At 45.7% G+C, this 18956-nt stretch overlaps 1 protein-coding gene across 2 annotated transcripts in view; it reads left to right on the forward strand.

The window, feature by feature from the left end:
• The window catches only part of ENTPD1 (ectonucleoside triphosphate diphosphohydrolase 1), a 35507-nt gene that overhangs the window by 8846 nt on the left and 7705 nt on the right, over positions 1 to 18956 (forward strand). The window contains exons 1-5 of one of the 2 annotated variants that reach the window (XM_074907513.1): positions 1351 to 1541; positions 15812 to 15945; positions 16328 to 16445; positions 17695 to 17845; positions 18735 to 18894. In XM_074907513.1, the coding sequence (XP_074763614.1) occupies positions 15832 to 15945; positions 16328 to 16445; positions 17695 to 17845; positions 18735 to 18894 (543 nt within the window). In that variant the 5' untranslated portion in view covers positions 1351 to 1541; positions 15812 to 15831. Of the gene's footprint in view, positions 1 to 1350; positions 1542 to 15811; positions 15946 to 16327; positions 16446 to 17694; positions 17846 to 18734; positions 18895 to 18956 lie in introns of those variants that run through there. The other variant, XM_074907512.1, reaches the window with a different exon arrangement.

Below are 18956 nucleotides of genomic sequence, written 5' to 3' on the forward strand. Positions count from 1 at the left end.
GGCAGTTTATGAATGGAAAGCACTGTGACAAATTTAAATGTTAAAATTTGTTATTAGGGAAAGACTGAGGTTCAACAGACAGAAAAGTATGATGGTCGGCTCCAGCATTACCTGTTTGATATTAGCTCCCCATATGTTGTGGGCAGACAGCACTGCTGAGAGCTGGAGTCAGCTGTGAAAGTCACAGAGTTAAGGGGAGCCTGGGAATAGTGGGAAAGAAATGAGACAGCCGTGGCCTTGCTTGACATCGATGTGCTGAGAGAAGGCTTGACTCATGAGCATGAGAAAATGCATGCGCACAAAAGCTTCCTTGTGAGTCTTGTGGTTGTGCTATGGGATAATTGCAGCTATCCTGTCTCACCAGGAGCTCTATGGGGGAAGCTGAGGTTAGTGCCAGCCTTGGCCTCTGAGCCTGTGTATAGGAACACTACCAGGTCTGCACTACATTAGTGAAAATGATCTCGCCCCGCACTGTCAGAGAGAGCTGCTCCGCACATGGTAGGCTGAAAACAGCTCCAGCTCTAACATTGTCAGTGAGGTCTTAGATGTAAACTGTTTAAAATACCTTGTGATGAGTCTGATAGTGACACCCAAGGACAGGCTGCATTGTTCCTGTCTTGAATTTCAGCATCCTCTAACTTCCAAAAGGCTGCCACTGGTGCTGTGTTTGTGTGTGCTGTGCCAAAAGCTCCAAGCAGGACATCTGGCTACATCCTAGCAGCAGAGCTGTCAGCAGGAGCAGACCCCAGACCAGCCCTAAAATCTGCTTGCTTTGCTGTTATTAGTCTCCCATAACCTAAACAAGCTAAGAAGACCTTTTCACAGCTGCATTGATGGCCTGTGAAGGTCCAGGCACACCATGCATAAGGCAGGCATGTAGCTGAAGAAGCAGAAATACCACAACTGGCCTGAAGGAAGTGTGAACAGAAGTGTGTGTGTGTGTGTGTGAGAGAGAGAGAGAGATGACTAGAAGAAGTAACGAGCAAGGGTTAAAAGAATGGTCTGTGCTGATAACCAAGGATGTGACTGACTGCACTGAACTGGGTAAACACTGACAAATGTGGTGTTTGCGACAAGCCCAACTAGTCTGCACCCTGATAAGCCTCACATGATGGCTTGTCAGAAGGCATGGGTGCTGATAAAACCCCTGTACAGATGACTCCTTGGGGGAAAAAAAATGTGCTCCAATAACAGGATGACAGCAAGGTTGCAGCACATCCTGCGTGCAAGTCCTCCTCCTCCTCCTTTACCCGCAGGAAGGCAGACTGTGGGAGCTAAAGTACCCAAAATGAGAAAAAAAAAAAGGCACTGAGCAGCCACTTGTGCTAGGACACGTGGGGGATGAAGTAAGAGAGATTTCATGGCAAAGGGACCACACCATTGTAATCATTAGCTCCTAAAGATGGCAAAAGACCTGCTCAAAAATTTGTAGCTTGCCACTGAAGAGGAACCCAAGAGATGCACTGAGGTCTTGTCATCTGGCTCCCTTGGTCCCATCTCGCACAGGATCCTGCCAGAGCACTTGGGCAACCTCGGTGCCTGTGAGTACAAGGGGAGTGAGCGTGGGTGAGAAAATGAGTATGACTGAAATGCTCTTTGAAATTCCTATCATCTTCCTGCTCTGTAAGGTCTTGTGCCGTTGCTACATTAATTTCCTGTCTCGTAGCTACGTTAAAAACTACTCCATTCTTAAATGAGAAAAATATGTGAAACCTTTGTTTATAACTGGCAAAGTCAGCAGAGTTTAAGAAGTTTTTGTTATGGCATGATCAGTGGTACAAAAACAGTCCAAACTGAGCTGTGAGGAGCTCTGAGAACTGAAAATTGCTGGGCAAAAATATTGGACAATACAAAACAGGAGGGCAAGAAAAGTTGTTGGATGCTTGCAGTGATAGAAAGTGCAGTGCTGAAACTACTCACCAGCCTTTTGCCCTCACCATTTCTATCCAAAGTAAATTGACTTCCCGTGTGTCTGTGTAAAGGGTGAGCAGATTGTGGCCCAGGAGGAGACCTACTGCTGAGAGTCATCTGAACAAGAGTGGTGTGGGACCCCAGCCAGTTTATAAATGGATTTTAAAGCTGGGGCTCCCAAATCTGCTTTGAGAGACAGCCCCACAGTTTTCTCTTTGCAGAGTTACTATACTGCTATTTCTCCATCAGCTTTTTAGCCCTTATTTTCATACTTCACATCTCTTTAAGTGAGGCCCTATATCTGTGAGATCAAATCCTGCTTTTAGTGAGTGTTATTGTCCTTATGAATATCTAAAGTTTGGGTTTCTTTTCTCATGTTTGTCTTTTTCCAAGTTTTATTGTTTTTTGTGTATGATGATGGTTTCCATAGATACCTTGGACATTATTTATCTATCCTCCCTGGATGTGCAGTTCCTTCCAATGAATTACAGTGCAATCTACCACTTCTTGAGGCCTTTGCTCCTTCATCCGTATCAGTTCTATACTGTTCATTTTAATGCTGCTTTTCTAACATGTCTTGTCATCTTGATATGTTGCTTTGTGCTCTTACACAGCTTTCAATCCACGTGATAAAACTCCTATCCCAGTCAGTTTTAAATTAAAAAATGGTATATTGCATGTCTGTTTTAAGAGTTTATATTGATAATGGTTGGAAACTAGCTCAGCTTTTCTTTGCTATGGGTAACTTAAACAGAACAGTGTTTTGTTATTTTTGTTCTCCTTCTCCCCTTGAGAAATGAAATCAAAGGAAAAAGTCTGGCAAAGTATTCAGGATTGGTATGGTCCTATCTGAGAGCTCAGCCAGCACTGTCTAGTATTGTTTGAGATAGCTCTTGCATGAGTTTTCTCTGTTTATCATGCTTCTATCTTGTCCCAGAGGAAAGCATATGTTCTGGATTGCAGAGGTAGATGCTAATGTGAGTGACTGCTTGGTATTTAGTGGTAAGAAAGCTGACCGCTATCAGTCTTCCCAAATCCTAGCAGAAGCCAAGAAAAATCTGAACGCAGCAGAACTTAGCACTTTCTTCTTCAGGGCTATTCTGCCCTTATCAGGCTATTTACTGCACAAGTGGGGCTGTTCTGCTGATGCAGCATCACAAGAAGTGATGCCAGGGAAGCTCCAGACCACACTAAGGAATTACAAAGGAGACAGAGTCACAAGTTTTCTCTTTAGCTGATTTATAAATGGATTTGCTTTCTTTCTTGCTCCTTTGTCCCAGAGCTGTTAATAAATGACCTTTTCAATGCCTCCGCTCCTGCAGGAGTCATGAGGAAAGAAGCCTGTGCTCATGTGAACTTGCTGCAAGCACTGCAGCTGGGCTGGGGATCCTGCAGCTGGAAGGTGGGTTCTGGCTTGGGCTTGGGACCTCCTGTAGTGAGAGGGAGAATGGTTCTGAGAGGCTAGGAAATGCAGCACTGGCAGAGACGCAGCAGACCTGTAACTGCTTTCTTCATGGGCCCAGGTTTGCTGGGCCATGCCTGCTGCTGCTGAGGAGCTGTGCTCATCTTAACAGCCAGCGGGCAGCTCTTTTCCATGCTATAAATCTGTCTCCTTTGCTGGAGTGGCTATGTCACAAGTTTGTCACTTCTTAAGATGAAGTAACCTCTGTTTTGCTGGCTTTTGACAGTGGAGAGTGTTGATTTATCTGTCCCGGTAAGCATCTTCAGACACACAGGGTAGAACATGGAGCACAAAGTTGGAGGGAAGTGTTACAGAACAGCTTGGGACTTCCCTGCTTGTACCTCCTTGCTGGGAACAGAAAGCAGCTTGTGCTCTTGCTCTTCTAGGGGAGATGTGGTGAGATGTCAGAACTGTAATGTCTGTTTGCTGGGTGCAGTCTCTGCAGAAGCCATGGGGCTGCTCTGTCACACAGAGGTGGTGGTGGTGTAATGCCTCCACAGCAGCCCCTTGTGTGTAATGCACATAGACAGGGCAACTTGGGCACTTGTCAGAAGGATGGGTTGCTGTGACAGTCCCTTGTCCTTGTTACCACTGTGTGCCCATGCTGCCTTATCCAAAATACTTCATGTTTGTATTTTGAATTATTTGATGCAAGGACTTTGGGTGGGGTGGGAGGAGTAATGAAGACATAAAAATTACAGGTTAAACTACGGTTTGTTTATAAATGGATTTCCTTTCCTGAGCCTGATTCTCGCTGGGATTCACTGTGCATCCCAGTAATAAGTAATCTAAACTTTGGAAATTAATAACATCCTGTGCCAGCCTATTCATCCAGCAAAACTCCTTTGCTGTTTTGTTCCATGTCTGCATGAGGCTCCAGTCCTTGCAAGGTGCCCTTCTGACAATGAAAATTTAGAATCACATTTAACTTCTACTTTTCATTAGCTCTGCAACCTCTAAGAAGTATTTCTTCTTATACTCAGGCACTTTGTCGAGGCCTTTGCCCTGCAACAGACTTTGGTCCCATGTTTTTCCCATTGGTTGTCCTGAAAAATACCACAGGGTAATTTGTTTCCTGCTATTTCAAATGGAAATTGTAGTAGCATGAGGAACAGAACGTGATATTCATGCCAAATATCATGAGTTGAATTCTCCTCATGGTTTGTGGGAATCCTAGTTATTAAAGTTGACCTCTGAGAAATCAGTATATTTTTCCGCAAAGCCTAGACAGTGGATACACTTCTCAGCAGGAGACAGAAACTATCCCAGCTGTTCCCTGTCCTGTGCTCTGCAATGAGGAATGGAGATACCAGTGCTGACAGCTGGAGGTACGAGGGCAAATCTGAAAGTGTTAGACTAGAGAGCTATCTTTTTTATGTGTGAAGGCTTAACCCTGGCTTATCAAAAGGAGGCAGTGGGGCTGCTGCCCTGCCTGGATAGGAAGGGGCCTTTGACTTCATCTGCTAGAACTAGTTGCAGAGGAAAGGTCCTTACATTCTTCTCTGCTGCAGGTAGGCACCATGCATGTTAAGGGAGGAAAAACTCACTGGGTATCTTGCAGGCCTGAGATATGCTCCTCTAACAGAGCAAACACCTGTGCTGGAAATCAGACTTGCAAGGGGTGGCACAATCCAGGTGTAGGCAATGTCCCATGCACAGATGAGTGCTGCAGCCATCTCCAGCATATGCACTTGCACGTGGAGCTGACAGGGAATGGGCATCATCATCCAAGGGCTTTGCCAGTGGCTCTGCTAATGCTGCACCACCCTGGAGCAGTGTTTGTGCTTCTGTGGTTGGTCTCCAATGGTTTTCAGTCCTGAGTGGGAAGTGAAACTTTAGGAGAACCGCTGATTGCTTTGCTGTGCAGAAATCCTCGGGAAGCTCAGGTTCCCGCTGCCTGCAGCAGCACAGGCAGCTGCTCTGTTTGCTCACATGCAGCACTTTGGGCAGCCGTGTTGTTTTTTGGAAGCTGGGGGAAGTCAGCCCCTAAAAGCGGTAGTGTTGCTCAATGCACAAGGCGATCCCAGGAATCTGCAATTCAGAGAAAAACGTCCTCAAGACGTGGTGAGGGACTTGGTGGACTCAGCCCCTTTGAGGCAGGAGACGTTGTCAGTGGAAAGGGCATACAGAAAAACTGGTGGCTACTGGGAGGGTGTACTTTGACACCACTGTAAGCATCGGGTACAGAGCACGCTGTGGGTGGTGAGGGGTTTGGATGTATTTTCTCTGCGGTCATTCCCCCTTCCAGAACCTCCTGTTGGGGGTAGCAGTATTTACAGTGCTCAGGACTTTGTGTTTTCCAGGAAGTTTCTGAACTTGCTGACCCAACAGGCTATCAAAGGGGGGCAACGGTTGTTCTGGACGCTATTTCCTCTCTTTTGCCATGACAAATTCTACATCCCCTTGGTGTGGGTGGTTGATGGGGCACAGGGAAGGGTGGGCTGTACTGGGTTGGTGATGTGACTCACACATCACCAGTCTTCCTGTTAAAGTAGTGGCCCTGCTGTCTTTAATGGCAACAACAATAATTAAATACTTGTACACAATAGCTGTCTGGGGCTGAACTGGCAACAAGTGACCAAAGCAGGTGAAGTTTAGTGCCCATTACCAGCCAGGATGCCAGAGACAGAGAAGGGCCTGACTGTCTATAGAAGGATGAGGAAAGCTGATATGGTGGTGGATTTTAATGAATTATATGGTAATTCCTCAAAACCAAGGGTGACTATCTCATAAATTGCAATGCATTACTTCCAGCACAATGGCAATGTATATAGGCCCCAAACTTGATAGAGAAACACTGCTATGAGAGTTATGAATTATTATACAAGTAATGCACACTTATTATGTGTCAACAAATATCTAGTAGCTCATAAAAGAAGTGATTTCCCAAATTTAAAAATACTTGAGCTGAATCAGCAGAGTATTGAAAATAGACAAATAGGAATGCTAATCGGAAGCAGCCTATTCACTTCTTATTCTATTCCGCAAAAGCCTTAATCCAATAGTTGAAAGTTATGCTAATTTGAAAAATAACATCTCTAAAAGATGCATATTTAGGGGGCAAAAAAGCTGCAATTAATGCAGATTTAAAGTTAGAAAGTGTGAAGATGGTCAGAAGAGGCACAAATAAAAAATTACGGCCAGGGATTTAAGAAAAGCAAAGAAAAATTTAAGGATATTGAGCACAGAAGGAAGCCTAGCAGCACTGTTGGTCCATTCCAAGTCAACATATTAGGACTATCAATAATAACAAAACTGAAAATGTGTCAGTGCTTGATGCTTCTTTTTTCCCTGAAAGGAAAACATCTTCACATCATGTGATAGCCAAGTATATTCAAACAATAACTTAAGTGATAAACTTGTGGGGGGAAGCCATCTTGAACTCACTGGATATTTTCTGATGAAACTTCAGTCTTTGTGGGTAACAGCAACAAATCCTTCCTAGTTAAAATAGAGCTTTGATGGGCTGGTAGCAAATTAATACCAGAAGTTGCCTGATAGGAGGGCAGATGTAACTGACAGCAGTTGTTCTGATTTGAAAATGTCTTTGATGTATGAATCCTAAAGAAATTACTGTAAATAGGGTACAAGCTTAGAAGCCCAGTAAACCTCATATAAATGTGAAAATGATCTGTATAAAGGTCATTGTGTCAGTGGTATCCTGCCACTTGTTGGTTGTTATTTGAGAGTATTGAGTATCTTGGGTCTGACTGCTGGGATGTAAACCAGAAGAGTATCTTCTAACAACGGGGAGAGGGGCTGCAGTGAGGGGATGGGAGGTGGCGCGAGTGCCTTGCAGAGCAGCTGGGGAGGCTGCGCAGCGCACCCAGCACTGCTGGGCACCGTGGGAAGGTCTTCTGCAGGGGAATCCACTTTCTGCACAGGGTGAATGGGGGATTTGTTGGTGGGGCAGCCTGGGTCGCAGAGGCTCCTGCCCAGAACCCCCTGGACATCACCCCTCCGGCACTAAACCCGTGCTGCTGGGCTAACGTAAGCAGGGCCATGGGACTGCCCCGAGCACAAAGCCCCTCTGTGCGGCTGCCGGCTGCGCGGGCGGCTGCGGAAGGAGAGAAGGGGCCTGTGTGCTGCCTGCTCCTTTGTGTCTGTCTCTTGCTGCTGCTGCTCAGATTTTGCAGCCTCTAGCACCCACCAGCTCTCTAGGATTGCCACGTGCTTTTCTTTTTTCCAGGAAAACAGGGCTCCTCTAACGTGTTTTGTGCGGTTTCCCAGGGTCGTATCCCAGTCACAACTCTAAAGGCAGCAAAAGGATGAGGTGCTCCCACTCCAAGCAGTGTTGTACATATGGATAGCATATACCAGGGTGTTCGCCGTGTCTGAATTATGGTTGAATGCAACCCGGAGCTTTGTCGGGAGAAGGAGGGAACAGATTTATTCAAATGCATCTGTGTTTTATGAGGAGAGCATATGCATTGCATTGATCTTTGCTAACAGCATGGCTTATGAGTGCATCACCCTCTTTTTGCTAACTCCCTGCCTTCTGAACCAACAAGGAAAGAGAGCTGGGAGAAAGTCCAGGAGCCACCCCTGCCCTGAGGCAGGATCAACTACAACTGCGCTGGCAGATAGAGACTTCACTTGTCTGAAGACAGCTATTGTGTCTCTCTTGCTCTGCTCTTTCTAAACTAAACAACCCAATTCCTTCAATCTTTCTTCATAGGTCAAGGTTTCAGACTTCTGATCTTTCTACTGGTTTTCTTGTGGAGTTTCTTCAAGTGGTCTACATCTTCCCTGAAAGGCAGTGTCCGAAATAGGGCATAAAACTTCATAGGAGGCTCTACCAGTGTTAGATGGAGGGAAGGATTACTGCAAACTGCTATAGCTGCAGGAATGTTTTCTCTGGAAGTGCTACTTAACCAGTTGCTCACCACACTGTCTTTGGATGATGGCTATTTTCTAAATGTCATATTTGCTCATGTTCTTGCTCAAATGAGTTGGATGTTTTCCCCAGGCCCTCCCCTATTTATCAAATTTATTTTGAATTCCAGTCCTGTGTGTCAGTGTGCTTTTGCTCCCAGCTTGGTATTATCACAGATAAAGGCACACTCTTTACTCCATCTTCCAGCTCATTAACACACGTGTGTGTACATGGCACAGACTAGTTCAAGCACTCCACCTGGCTGCGGAGCTTAGATCCACAGGAGTCTCCTGGGGTTTGAGTCATGTAGGTCTCTGTGTGATTTCAAAGTATCAAATGTCTCTGAAAGACGGCATCCAAAAAAAAAAATTACATTGTTTGGATTACCCGTTCCACTGACATTTCAGTGTTTGTACTTCAGTGCTTATAAGTATTTACTCTGGAAAAACTTAATCCAGTAAATGTGTATTTACAATTGCACCAAAAGGAAGGCCGGAGATCACACCAGGATTTAGGCCACAGTTTTTGCCATATGAATAATTAAAACTTGGAGCAGAGCCTCCCACACTGTTCATGTAACAGCTGTAAAAAGTGATGCAAAATCCTGATCTGGAGCTTGAATTCAAATTTCAACATGTTCAGTGTCTTGCCCTGATATTTTGAAATAAATTCTCTTAAACCTAAGCAATTCACTTAACTGTATTTGCACTTGTGTGTATATTCTGAGACTCTCACCAGCCTAGGAAAAGACTATTCCAATATATTGCCCTGAAACAGGTGATTTACATTACTTTGCAGCAAAGTCTTCCTAGGTAACTTGGACAAGAGCATGTTTGAATGAAAAAGGCAGATGAAGAATGAGTAAGAAGTCGGATGGGGACAGAGAAAAATGCAGAAAAGTGTTAGTAAATGAAGCAGTGTGGCTCTTCTGAGCGTTTATGGACTCAGATGTTTAGTTGTGAGTCTGAAAGTCAGCAGTGCCTTTTAGGTAGTGTGCCTCAAAATCTGATGTGAGTTCAGGAATCTCACTGAGTGTGCAATTCAACATGATAAATCTTATGACTACCAAAATCTCATTTTCCCTCAGCAGGAGAATAACGTGCATCCTCCCTTATCCACCTTGAACAGCAGCACTGACTGCTCCCAGACCCTTTCCCTGTCATTACTGCTGGCAGAACTTTACAGACAGAGCCCCTGTGTACTGGGCTCTCAGATGACCTGCGAGCACCTGCCCTGACAGATGCTCCTTCTGCCCAAGCTGCCCACACCGTGCCACAGAGCCAGTCACAGGTGCTGGATGCATTCAGGCTTCTGAGGGATTCAGGCACCCTTCAGCCATGGGCTCCTGTGCTCTTTCAGCTGGCAGGCAGTCAGGCAAGTTGTTGCTCCTTGCTTTAAAAATACGGTGGCATCTGACTCATTTCAATCCATGCTGTTGCAAATTTCTCAGTCTTCAAGTAAGCCTGTGTCCCTTTGTGATGGGCCATAATTCAGTGACTTCTCAGCACTGCACTGTGTCTCGCTGATATGTTTAGGTTCAGGAGCTCCGCAGACTCTATTCCCATTTTCTGGGCTATGTGATTGGATGAGCATCCAGCAGCTCTCCCCCAAAGATTAGATGTGTGTTTAGGGAACCAGTTATTGGAGAGACTCCCAACAGACTGCAGCAGCAACGTGGGTGATCAGCAGCAGAGGCAGCTGCCAGCTGATGGGCAGGATTCATAAGACGCCATCTTATTCTCTGTCATCACTCCAGGCCCCATGGGTAGCAGGCAGTGTGTTTTGGAACTCCCTTTGCTCACAGCATGTAGCAGGGCTAATTTAATTAAATGTGATCATATGTGGGTTTGTTGGGATTGCATAGGAGAAGTGCTGGGTTAATTTAGCACTGTCCATGATGGTAGATCATTGTGTGTCTGAGGTAGTACAGGTCCCCACCTCATTTCATTTAGGCCGGGACTGTATTATCTCCTCGTGTAACAGGTACATTACTGTGCAAGGCTGGTCTCATTGCAGCTCTGGTCAGAATGCTTAAAAAAATTAAAGCAGATTATTCTGTATGTAGAGAAGGGTTTCTGGACCATTCAGGTAGATGGAGAAGGCTGGAAAAACAAAAATCCAGAAAGGATCATTGCTGGTAAGTTTCTTAAGAGAATAAATTCCATGAGGATTTGAGAGTTGCAGAAGTTTTGAGACAGAGGTGGAACAAAGACAGAAAGAATTGACTAGCAATAAATAAATGAGGGCTGAAATTAAGAATGTTTCTGAACATACAGAGGTGTGCTGAGAGCATGAAGGTGACAGTGGGAACTCTTGTCAGTGTCGCATTTGTGCAGGTGAAGAGTGATGGCCTTGCAGTACAGCCTCTTGTGGTCCCTTCCATAACAGACTGAGCGTGAGCATCCAAAGGAAAGAGCAAACATCAACTTTAGCTGTTGTGCTAAGCCAGAGCTTACAATGGTATTTGTATTTATTAGAGATGATGGGTCACAGTGAGGTTATCTGAACTGAGCGTGGCTTTGGACTATGCCCAGCTTCTCTCCTTTTCTTCTTGACAATCCTGATTTCAGTCCTTAAGCCAGCCATAGCCTCTCCTTATTGCATCTCTAAAAGCAGCTGGTTGCCTGATTCTTTCTAACATTTGTTGCTAAGCCTTGTTTGGTGAGAAGGGAGTTGGGACGTGGGCAGCCTTGGCTGTGAGTGACATCTCCTGGAGTGCAGAGCTGCCAGTGACTTAGTGTGATGTCAGCTGGAGGAGCAGTTTCCTATTTGTCTTGAGGCTCTGGAGGACACTGGGGACAATCCTGCTTCCTTGCCTTCACAAGAGCTGCCTCCCACGCTGGTGTGGTCCTTCCGGGGTTATTCACCGAAAGCAACAGGGTTTCTGCAAAAAACCTGCTGTTAGCTGGTGTGGCTGCCAGCATCATTCTCAGTATGATAGCTAACTCAGAGACAGGATATTAGATCTGTTTATGTTCTGAGACCTGCACCCATCACTGGATGAAACCAGTGGTAGCCCCTACAAAAAACCAAAGAGACTAAAATTAGAAACAGAGATGTCTGAGCAGCAGGGCTGTGCTCCAACATTTGGAGCAATGCCTCTGCAGGTAGGCATGGCTCTATTACCAGGCAGCTCTGAGCTTTGGGGTGGAGAAAAAGAAAAGCAGCATCATTTCTACATCTACTTATGGCCTTACGTGATGTTTTTTTCAACACTTACAGTGGGCAGTATGGGAGAAAGAGGAGAGATCTGTCTCTGTGTTCTGGCTGGGCACAGAGACAGAAAATCATACCTGCTTAATCTTAAGCTGAGGAAAACTGCTAGTGGAAGAAAACTCCTGGGGCCTGGCAGTCAGAGGTGCTACAGGGTCAAGTACTGCCCCAGCTGGTGGGGAAGTGTTTGCATGGCATTCAGTGACAGAGTGTGGGGTGCAAAGGAGCTGGAGAAGTCTAGTGAATAATTCTTTAGCCACTGCAGAACTGCAGTTATGCCTAGAGCTGATGGAGGTAACCAAGTGTGCAGAAAAGGGAACTTGTTCAGATACCTCATCTCTCTGAGCAAATGGCAGGTGAGTTTTATTTTAATTACATTGAATTCTTTATCTGGATTTGCAATGTTGTGGTTTGGTTTGTTGGTTGTTTTTTTTTTTTTTAAATCATCAGGTATTCAAGTCTGTACACTTTGACTGCTATTTGGAAGGTTATTGCTTTGCTAGGCCACCTTCTGGATTATTCTTACAATTTTGTACCTTTTCTTGTATGAAACATTTCAGCAAAACACTTGGTAGCACTGGAATTCACACAGATGGATGCTCCGGTATGGGATACAGCAGTAAAGTCACATATCTACAACGCCCAGAGTCCTGAAAAGTGCTCATGATACTGAGCTCTAAAAGTCATGTTCAGGGTTAAGGAAATAATGTGCCTTTGAAAAAAAATTACTAATCTTCAGGTTGCAGGTGGGATGCAGAGAGTTATCATTATGCCTCTGCCTACAGACAAGAAATTTCTACAGCTGTTTATTGAGATGGTCCGCAACAATGAGAAAATGGTTCCTGCTTTGCTGTTAATGCTGCTACTTTCACAGTGTGGCTGCTGAAAAGATACAGCAGACAGACAATACCCATCACAACAGGAAGTTTGAAAATCTCAGAAATGTTGCAGAGTCACCCATCCTTCGCTTCTATGACAGTAAACACCCAACAAAGGCGTTAGTGACTGCTTCTAGGCAAGATCTCAGAGTAAGGGTGTCAGGAATTACGTGGATGTGCTGTGCAACTGTCAGCAGCAATTTCAGTTTTCAAGCATGCTAGCTTCATATCTATACTGTGCAGCTAATTTTACATTATAGCATCTGTTTTTATTCATTTTTCTAGTGTTAAAATATTTTTTGTTCAACAGACATGCTTAGTGCTATCATAACCTGAGCCAACTACTCTCTCTCCAATAAGAAGAAAAGTCTCCTAGCTGTCATGATTTGCTGTTTCTAATCACTTCAAGCCATGAATTCCGGGGCCTTTTTGAATAAAGCTGTATAAAATGCATTCTTACCTCCTACTGTCTGGTATGTGCACTAGACTATTTTTTTAAGCTGCATTCTTGGAGATATTGGCAAGCATGCTGTGCCTCTAACAGGCACTCACAAAATGTGAGCAATAACAAGCTTCCACATTTTGCAGTTAGCCTCAGCAGATTTACACATGAGTGTGATGAGAGGGAGCACAGGCATCCATGTCAGCATTAGGTTTCCAATGGACTTGACTGCAGGGAGATCTTTAAAACAAGTTCTCTTGGCACTTTGAGGTTTCATTTTCTCTAGGTAGGAAGATGTCATTTGACTACAGTTAAGAGATTTCCAGAGGTGCGTTGCTGCTTTTCACTTGGGCTAACTTCTGAAAATAAATATAGGATTTGGATTCTAGGATTTGAAGTAATTTGTATAGTTCTGGTGCCTGGGACCACCTTTCATGTAAAACAACAGTGGTTAGAAGATGACCCTGTTCAGAATTTGAATGGTTTTCATATTTGCATATGTGACATGGGGTGCTAGGATGGATTTGGAGCAGTGACTCAGCATCACCTGAAGAATGAACTCTGGAACTCCAGTTCTGGCACACAGATACAGAGCAGGTTCTGTCACCATCTTGGAGAGTGAAGATAGTTGATGTGGTTGTCTGCACAGAGGTATTGTCACCCTGGATTACCTGTATTGTGCTTCTAAACATCTCCTAGAGTATTTGTATATAAGGAGAAGAGAAAATAGTACCCATCTGAGCAGTCAGACCATTGGTGCTTTCGAGTATGAAGCATCAGTGTGGGTAGAAATGTATGTCAGTGTTGTAGTGGGAGCAGGTATGTCCCCTAGAGTGCTGAAAGTATTGCAATATAAACATTGCATTTACAACTAGATTATAATCTGGAAAATACTTCTGCTAATGCCCTTTCTAGAGCTTTGTGTTGTAAAATGGTATTTTATTAAACAATATCAAAACTGTCTGAGCTTAAATTGTAAAGTGAGATTTCCACCATGGGATATATGTAGGAGAATCCAAAGCAGGAGAGTATAAAAGCCAGCATCATCCTAGCCACTAACAAATGCAGGTATATTTATATTGGTTCTGAAAGCTCAAATACCATATTGCTTGTGAATTATTTCCATCAGCCATAAATGGGGTTTTTTTAACAGAATTCCACTGCTAACTGTGTTTTTTTAGCCACAAAAATCTTAATTTGTTAGATGGGTCATACCAAATAGTAAGAGTTCAAGAATCAGGCTGGTACAAGTTTTGCAAAGTGTGTGATTTTTTAACCATGTTATGCCAATTCTGCAAATGCAGACTATTCATAATTCATACTGGTCTTGTAAGAAGTGGCATAAAAAATCTCCACTGGTTTCTTAAGTATCCTGTGGAGTGCAGATCCTATTTTCTCTATAGGGTTGCCAAAGTGTAGGACAGCATTGCTTGAACTGACTGACACGTACTGAAATGTTAGTGTTAGACTTCCTAAATGCATTACAAGTGATGAGGATGTTGTAAATTGTTATAAACGTTGCAAAAAAAATGAAGCACAAAGTATACTAGGACAAAATGTCACAGCTTTGGGTTCCACAAGGTTCTGCTGTTCATATATTAGCAGTCTGTTCTTTCAGTTTCTCAGGGATTATTAAGCCAAATGCAGAGTGTCGGTTTGAGCTCAGAGGGTACCTGAACACCACACAGCAGCTTACTCCCTTCCTTCCCCGCAGCACTGAGAAGGAGAAAATAAAGCAAAAGGCTCAGTGGTTTGAGTTTAGAGGGCAACTGAACACCAGACATTCGCTCACTTCCCCATTCCCCCTCAGTGCTGGGAAGGAGAAAGTAAAGCAAAAGGCTCAGGAATCAAGATAAGGACATCCATTACAGTGACAGGCAAAAGACAGACTCCTTAGGGGAAGAAAACAAGAACACTAATACAGACACTAACAACACTTAATAGACAGGACCATGAGAAGCACTATACATCTTGAAAACACCTTCCCCCATCCCTTCCTTCTTCCTGGGCTCAGCTTTGCTCCTGATATCTCTACTGTCTTTTCCCCAGCAGTGCAGGGCAGGGAATGGCGGTGTGCGTCAGTCCTGCCACTTCTTCCGCCTCAGGGAGGGGGGGAGGTGAGTAACTTCTGGCATTCTTCCCCTGATCCAGTGGTCCCCCTCTCACAGGAGACAGTCCTCTGCAAACTGTCTCTGACATGAGTCACTCTCACAGGCGCGTGGGTCACCACTGCCTGTTGTAGCCCTCACAGCTCCAAACTACAACAGCGGGACCTTCTTCCCATGGGGTCCCAGTGTTCTCAGGCACAGTCACCTGGGTCAGCATGGTGCCACCACAGGCCGCAAATCAGCATCTGCTCCACCAGTGACCTCCGTGAGTGTCAGGTGGGGTGGCCCTGCTGTCTCACCACAGGATACAGGGGAGTCTCTGCTCCAGCACACCTCCCCCGCTATCCCCCTCTCTTCCACTGACCCTGGTGTTCACACAGATGTTCTCACAACTCTCCTCACAACTCCAACTCATCCTCCCCAGCTTCCCTTCTTAAATACGTTACTGCAGAGGTGTGTCTGGCTGTGGTGCAGATGTAGGTCCAACTTGGAGCCGGGGGAGCTTCAAGAATCTTCTCCCCACTTCCTTACTACCAAAACCCTTCACCGCTCACTCAAACAGGACACAGAGCTATAGAAGAAGTTGGTATTTGCCCCATACAGATGCATTTGCTATACAGTTGCTCAGTCACCTGCAAGTATCTCAAGGACAGGCTAACCATAAGCTGCATCTTAAAGTTCTCCTTCATCACCACCTGGCACAGGGCAGCCCATGGACATGTAGCACCGCCCATGAGAGCAGATCTGCAGGACACCAGGGCTGAGTTCTGCCTCTAAGAAATCCTGCATGAGGACATGGAGCAGGGATGGGCAAAGGCAGATGCTTCATAGTAGAAAGCAACTGCAGGAACATGCCTGAAGACCTTTAGGGTGTGAGGTAAGATGGGCTACTGGGATACTAACATCCTTTTTCTTCTCTAGTCACAGGTACCAAACCAAAGATGTCCTGGACAAGAAAGATTCTACTCATCCTGGGATTCCTCTCTACTTTGGCTGCAATTGCTTTAATTGCTGTAGCAGTGACCCAAAACAAGCCACTTCCGAAGAATGTTAAGGTATTATGAGCCAAGAGTCTTACAGGAAAACAAGCCAAGCTGGAGGGTTAGTTATGCATACTGCTCCAGGACATGTTGCTGCCTTTGCTGGGTCTGGCTAACGCCACGCATCTCAACATCTTGTTTTACATCTTCATGCTAAAAACACCTGTGGCTTCACAGGGGATCATCTCTTAAGTAATCAGTCCCAGTTTTGCTGCTTCTCTGGAAGTTTCCTTTGGAAACTTTGCACTGAAGCACTACTGAGAAGAGTAATGACACAGCATGTTCCCGCAGCTGCCAGATAGGCTGTCCATTTCTGGTCTCCCTGCGTGTGGAGACCAGCACACGCGTTGTCTGGTTTGGTGCCTCAGGTGCAATGATGGCTCTGTTTTGCCCACAGTACGGGATTGTGCTGGATGCGGGGTCGTCCCACACTAACCTGTATGTGTACGAGTGGCCAGCAGAGAAGGAGAACAACACTGGGGTGGTGCAGCAGGTGGAGGTGTGTAAAGTTGAAGGTAAGAGGAGAAAAGGGAGCTGTGGAAGGAGTGTGGGATACAGAAGAGATAATGCAACCCAAGGGTGGGGGAGGAGAAACCTGGAGGAAGAGGCCAATAGTGAAAATGGTGTTAAGTCTGTGAACTAATGTATATCCCACTGCTTCCTACAGGAAGTTTGATGTACCTGACCTTCCTGGGAGGAAAGCTGGATCTGATTTTTCCTTTGCTTTTAGGATGCTTGGAAGTGCTTTTTGGAAAGAACTACACTAAAGAATGTACTCAAATAAATAAAATGTCTGCATGCACACTTGCTGAAATGCCGATGAATGTCAGGCAGCAAGAGGGAAGGGCATGGTTTGCTCTTTTTCAAGGCTTCTGTGTAAGCTAGGCACTGAGCTTGCAGGCAAAGGTTGCTCAACTTATGCATGTCATGGTTTATTTTTTATTCTGTTTAATTGCTGTGTAGATATTGTATGGTTTAGGAAGGCATAAATGAAGTCCAAGAATGCATGTGACAAGGAGCAGAGTAGACCACCATGGATCACTGCTCTGGGGAAAGGAGAGGTGTTGTCAGAGCCTGCCGAGGGTCTTTTCGGGCCTGTCTGCAGCACAGGGGAGGGTCATGCTGTTATCAGGCTGCTGTGATAGCTGCTCGGGGCTGCAGCACGCCATGCCATGAGCAGCACGCTGAGCATATGGCAACCTGAAGCAAACACAGAGTGGGTTTCACTGCTGCCCATGCAGGCTCTGGTGCTGGGGCAGTCCATTCACCAGGGGACACATGGCAGGGAGGGACAATGAATTTTTCTCTGGGTTAGCATGAAAAAGAGTAGCTGCAAAACACTCAGTGCTGCAGTGTGAGCGTACAATACACAAACAGATGACAGCATTTTCCCCTGGAGGACCCAGCATAGTGAAGGGTCAGGGATTTTCAGGCACAGATCCAGATTACAGCCAGGCAGAAGCAGCGATGAGTCTGCAGATGTCCAGAACATGCTAAGAAAATGATCTGTCCCACTTGCAGCCCTCATAGCTAGTTCATAGCGTGCTTCATGGAGAGCAGGTGGCAGATGCTGGCTGCTGTGGCTGTCCCCTCGTGCACTGGGCTTAGTTGGTGCTGCAGGATTTCTAAAAATCCTTAGAAATTGGGTGGTTGAATCTGATGTTGCTGCCCGTGATAGTGATACCATCAAACATAACTGCTCATGATAGCACTCTGGGGTTATGCTTGGGAGTTTGAGCAGTGAAATGTCCTCATTTCTTGCAGGCCCTGGGATCTCAGGTTACTCCCATGCCACAGAGAAGGCAGGTCCCTCTCTGGCACAGTGCCTACGACAAGCAGAAGAGGTGATTCCCTCAAAGCAGCACCAAGAGACACCCATCTACCTCGGAGCAACTGCCGGCATGCGGCTTCTCAGGTACTGCATGGCTTGTCCCCTTCTCCTGCAGCACTGCATCTGGGACACCATGGATGCTCAGTGGGGGCCTCTTGGGCAAAGTCCTTGGAAATGCTGCTAGCTCACGTTTTGCCCAGATACCTCCTTCTGCCTCTGGCCATGTCTCCCTGGGCTCTTCCCTTGCTTGCCCAGCAGGTCCACTTCCAATCACTCCAACCTTCCATCATCTCCAGTACCCACATGCAGCGCAGAGACACCAGGAGGGTAGCAGTGCCCAAGCTGATACTCAGGGGATGCTCAGACATCCCCCACATCAAGGGCATGCTCAGATATCCCCCACAGTCTGGTATTAGGCCTGACCCAGGATTTTTGAGCCCAACCACGTTGCAAGTCCCCACATACCCTGACTCATCCTAAGACCATCAGAGCTAAGGTAACTTAGTAATAATATCCTCCTTTAATTCCAACTAGTGATTTTCATGGGGGTGCCCCAGACCTCTTGCATGGGTGGGACAGGGAGCTGATCTTATGTATGTATTGCCTGGGAAATCTCCCTGGGAAGGAGGGTATGATGGATTTCTTCTGTAATGGTGATGGTGAATAGTAAGAGGTATCTCCATGGTACAATCCCTACCAGGGCATGTGCTTCAGGAGAACAAGAGAGCTCTGATCTCTGCTCCCGGTACCAACTCTCAGCCGTGGAGTCTGTAAGTGTCAGAGCTGGTGGCAGCTGTGCTGCCAAGGTGTGACAGAATGTGACGTGGCCAGTTAGAGCTGGATGTACCCATATGAAAGACTCTTCTGCTATAATTAATACTTGGTGGGGAGTTGCAGCCTGCCTACACATAGGCACATAGGCTGCAGAGAACTGTCACTCAAAGTGACTCCATCCTTTCTTCCATTCATCCAGCTTGGAGAATAAAAGTGCAGCTGACAAAGTCATGTCCTCAGTAGAGAAGACTCTCTGCTCAGCTCCTTTCAACTTCCAGGGTGCCAGAATCATCAGTGGTCAGGAAGAAGGAGCCTATGGATGGATCACCATTAACTACCTGCTGGGCAATTTCAAGCAGGTACTGTATGAACAGCAAGTCTGTATTTGAATCATCGGCTTGCGGAGCTTTGTAAATCATGC

This window comes from Athene noctua, chromosome 5 (genome assembly GCF_965140245.1).
Source record: "Athene noctua chromosome 5, bAthNoc1.hap1.1, whole genome shotgun sequence".
Classification (NCBI taxonomy): Eukaryota; Metazoa; Chordata; class Aves; order Strigiformes; family Strigidae; genus Athene; species Athene noctua.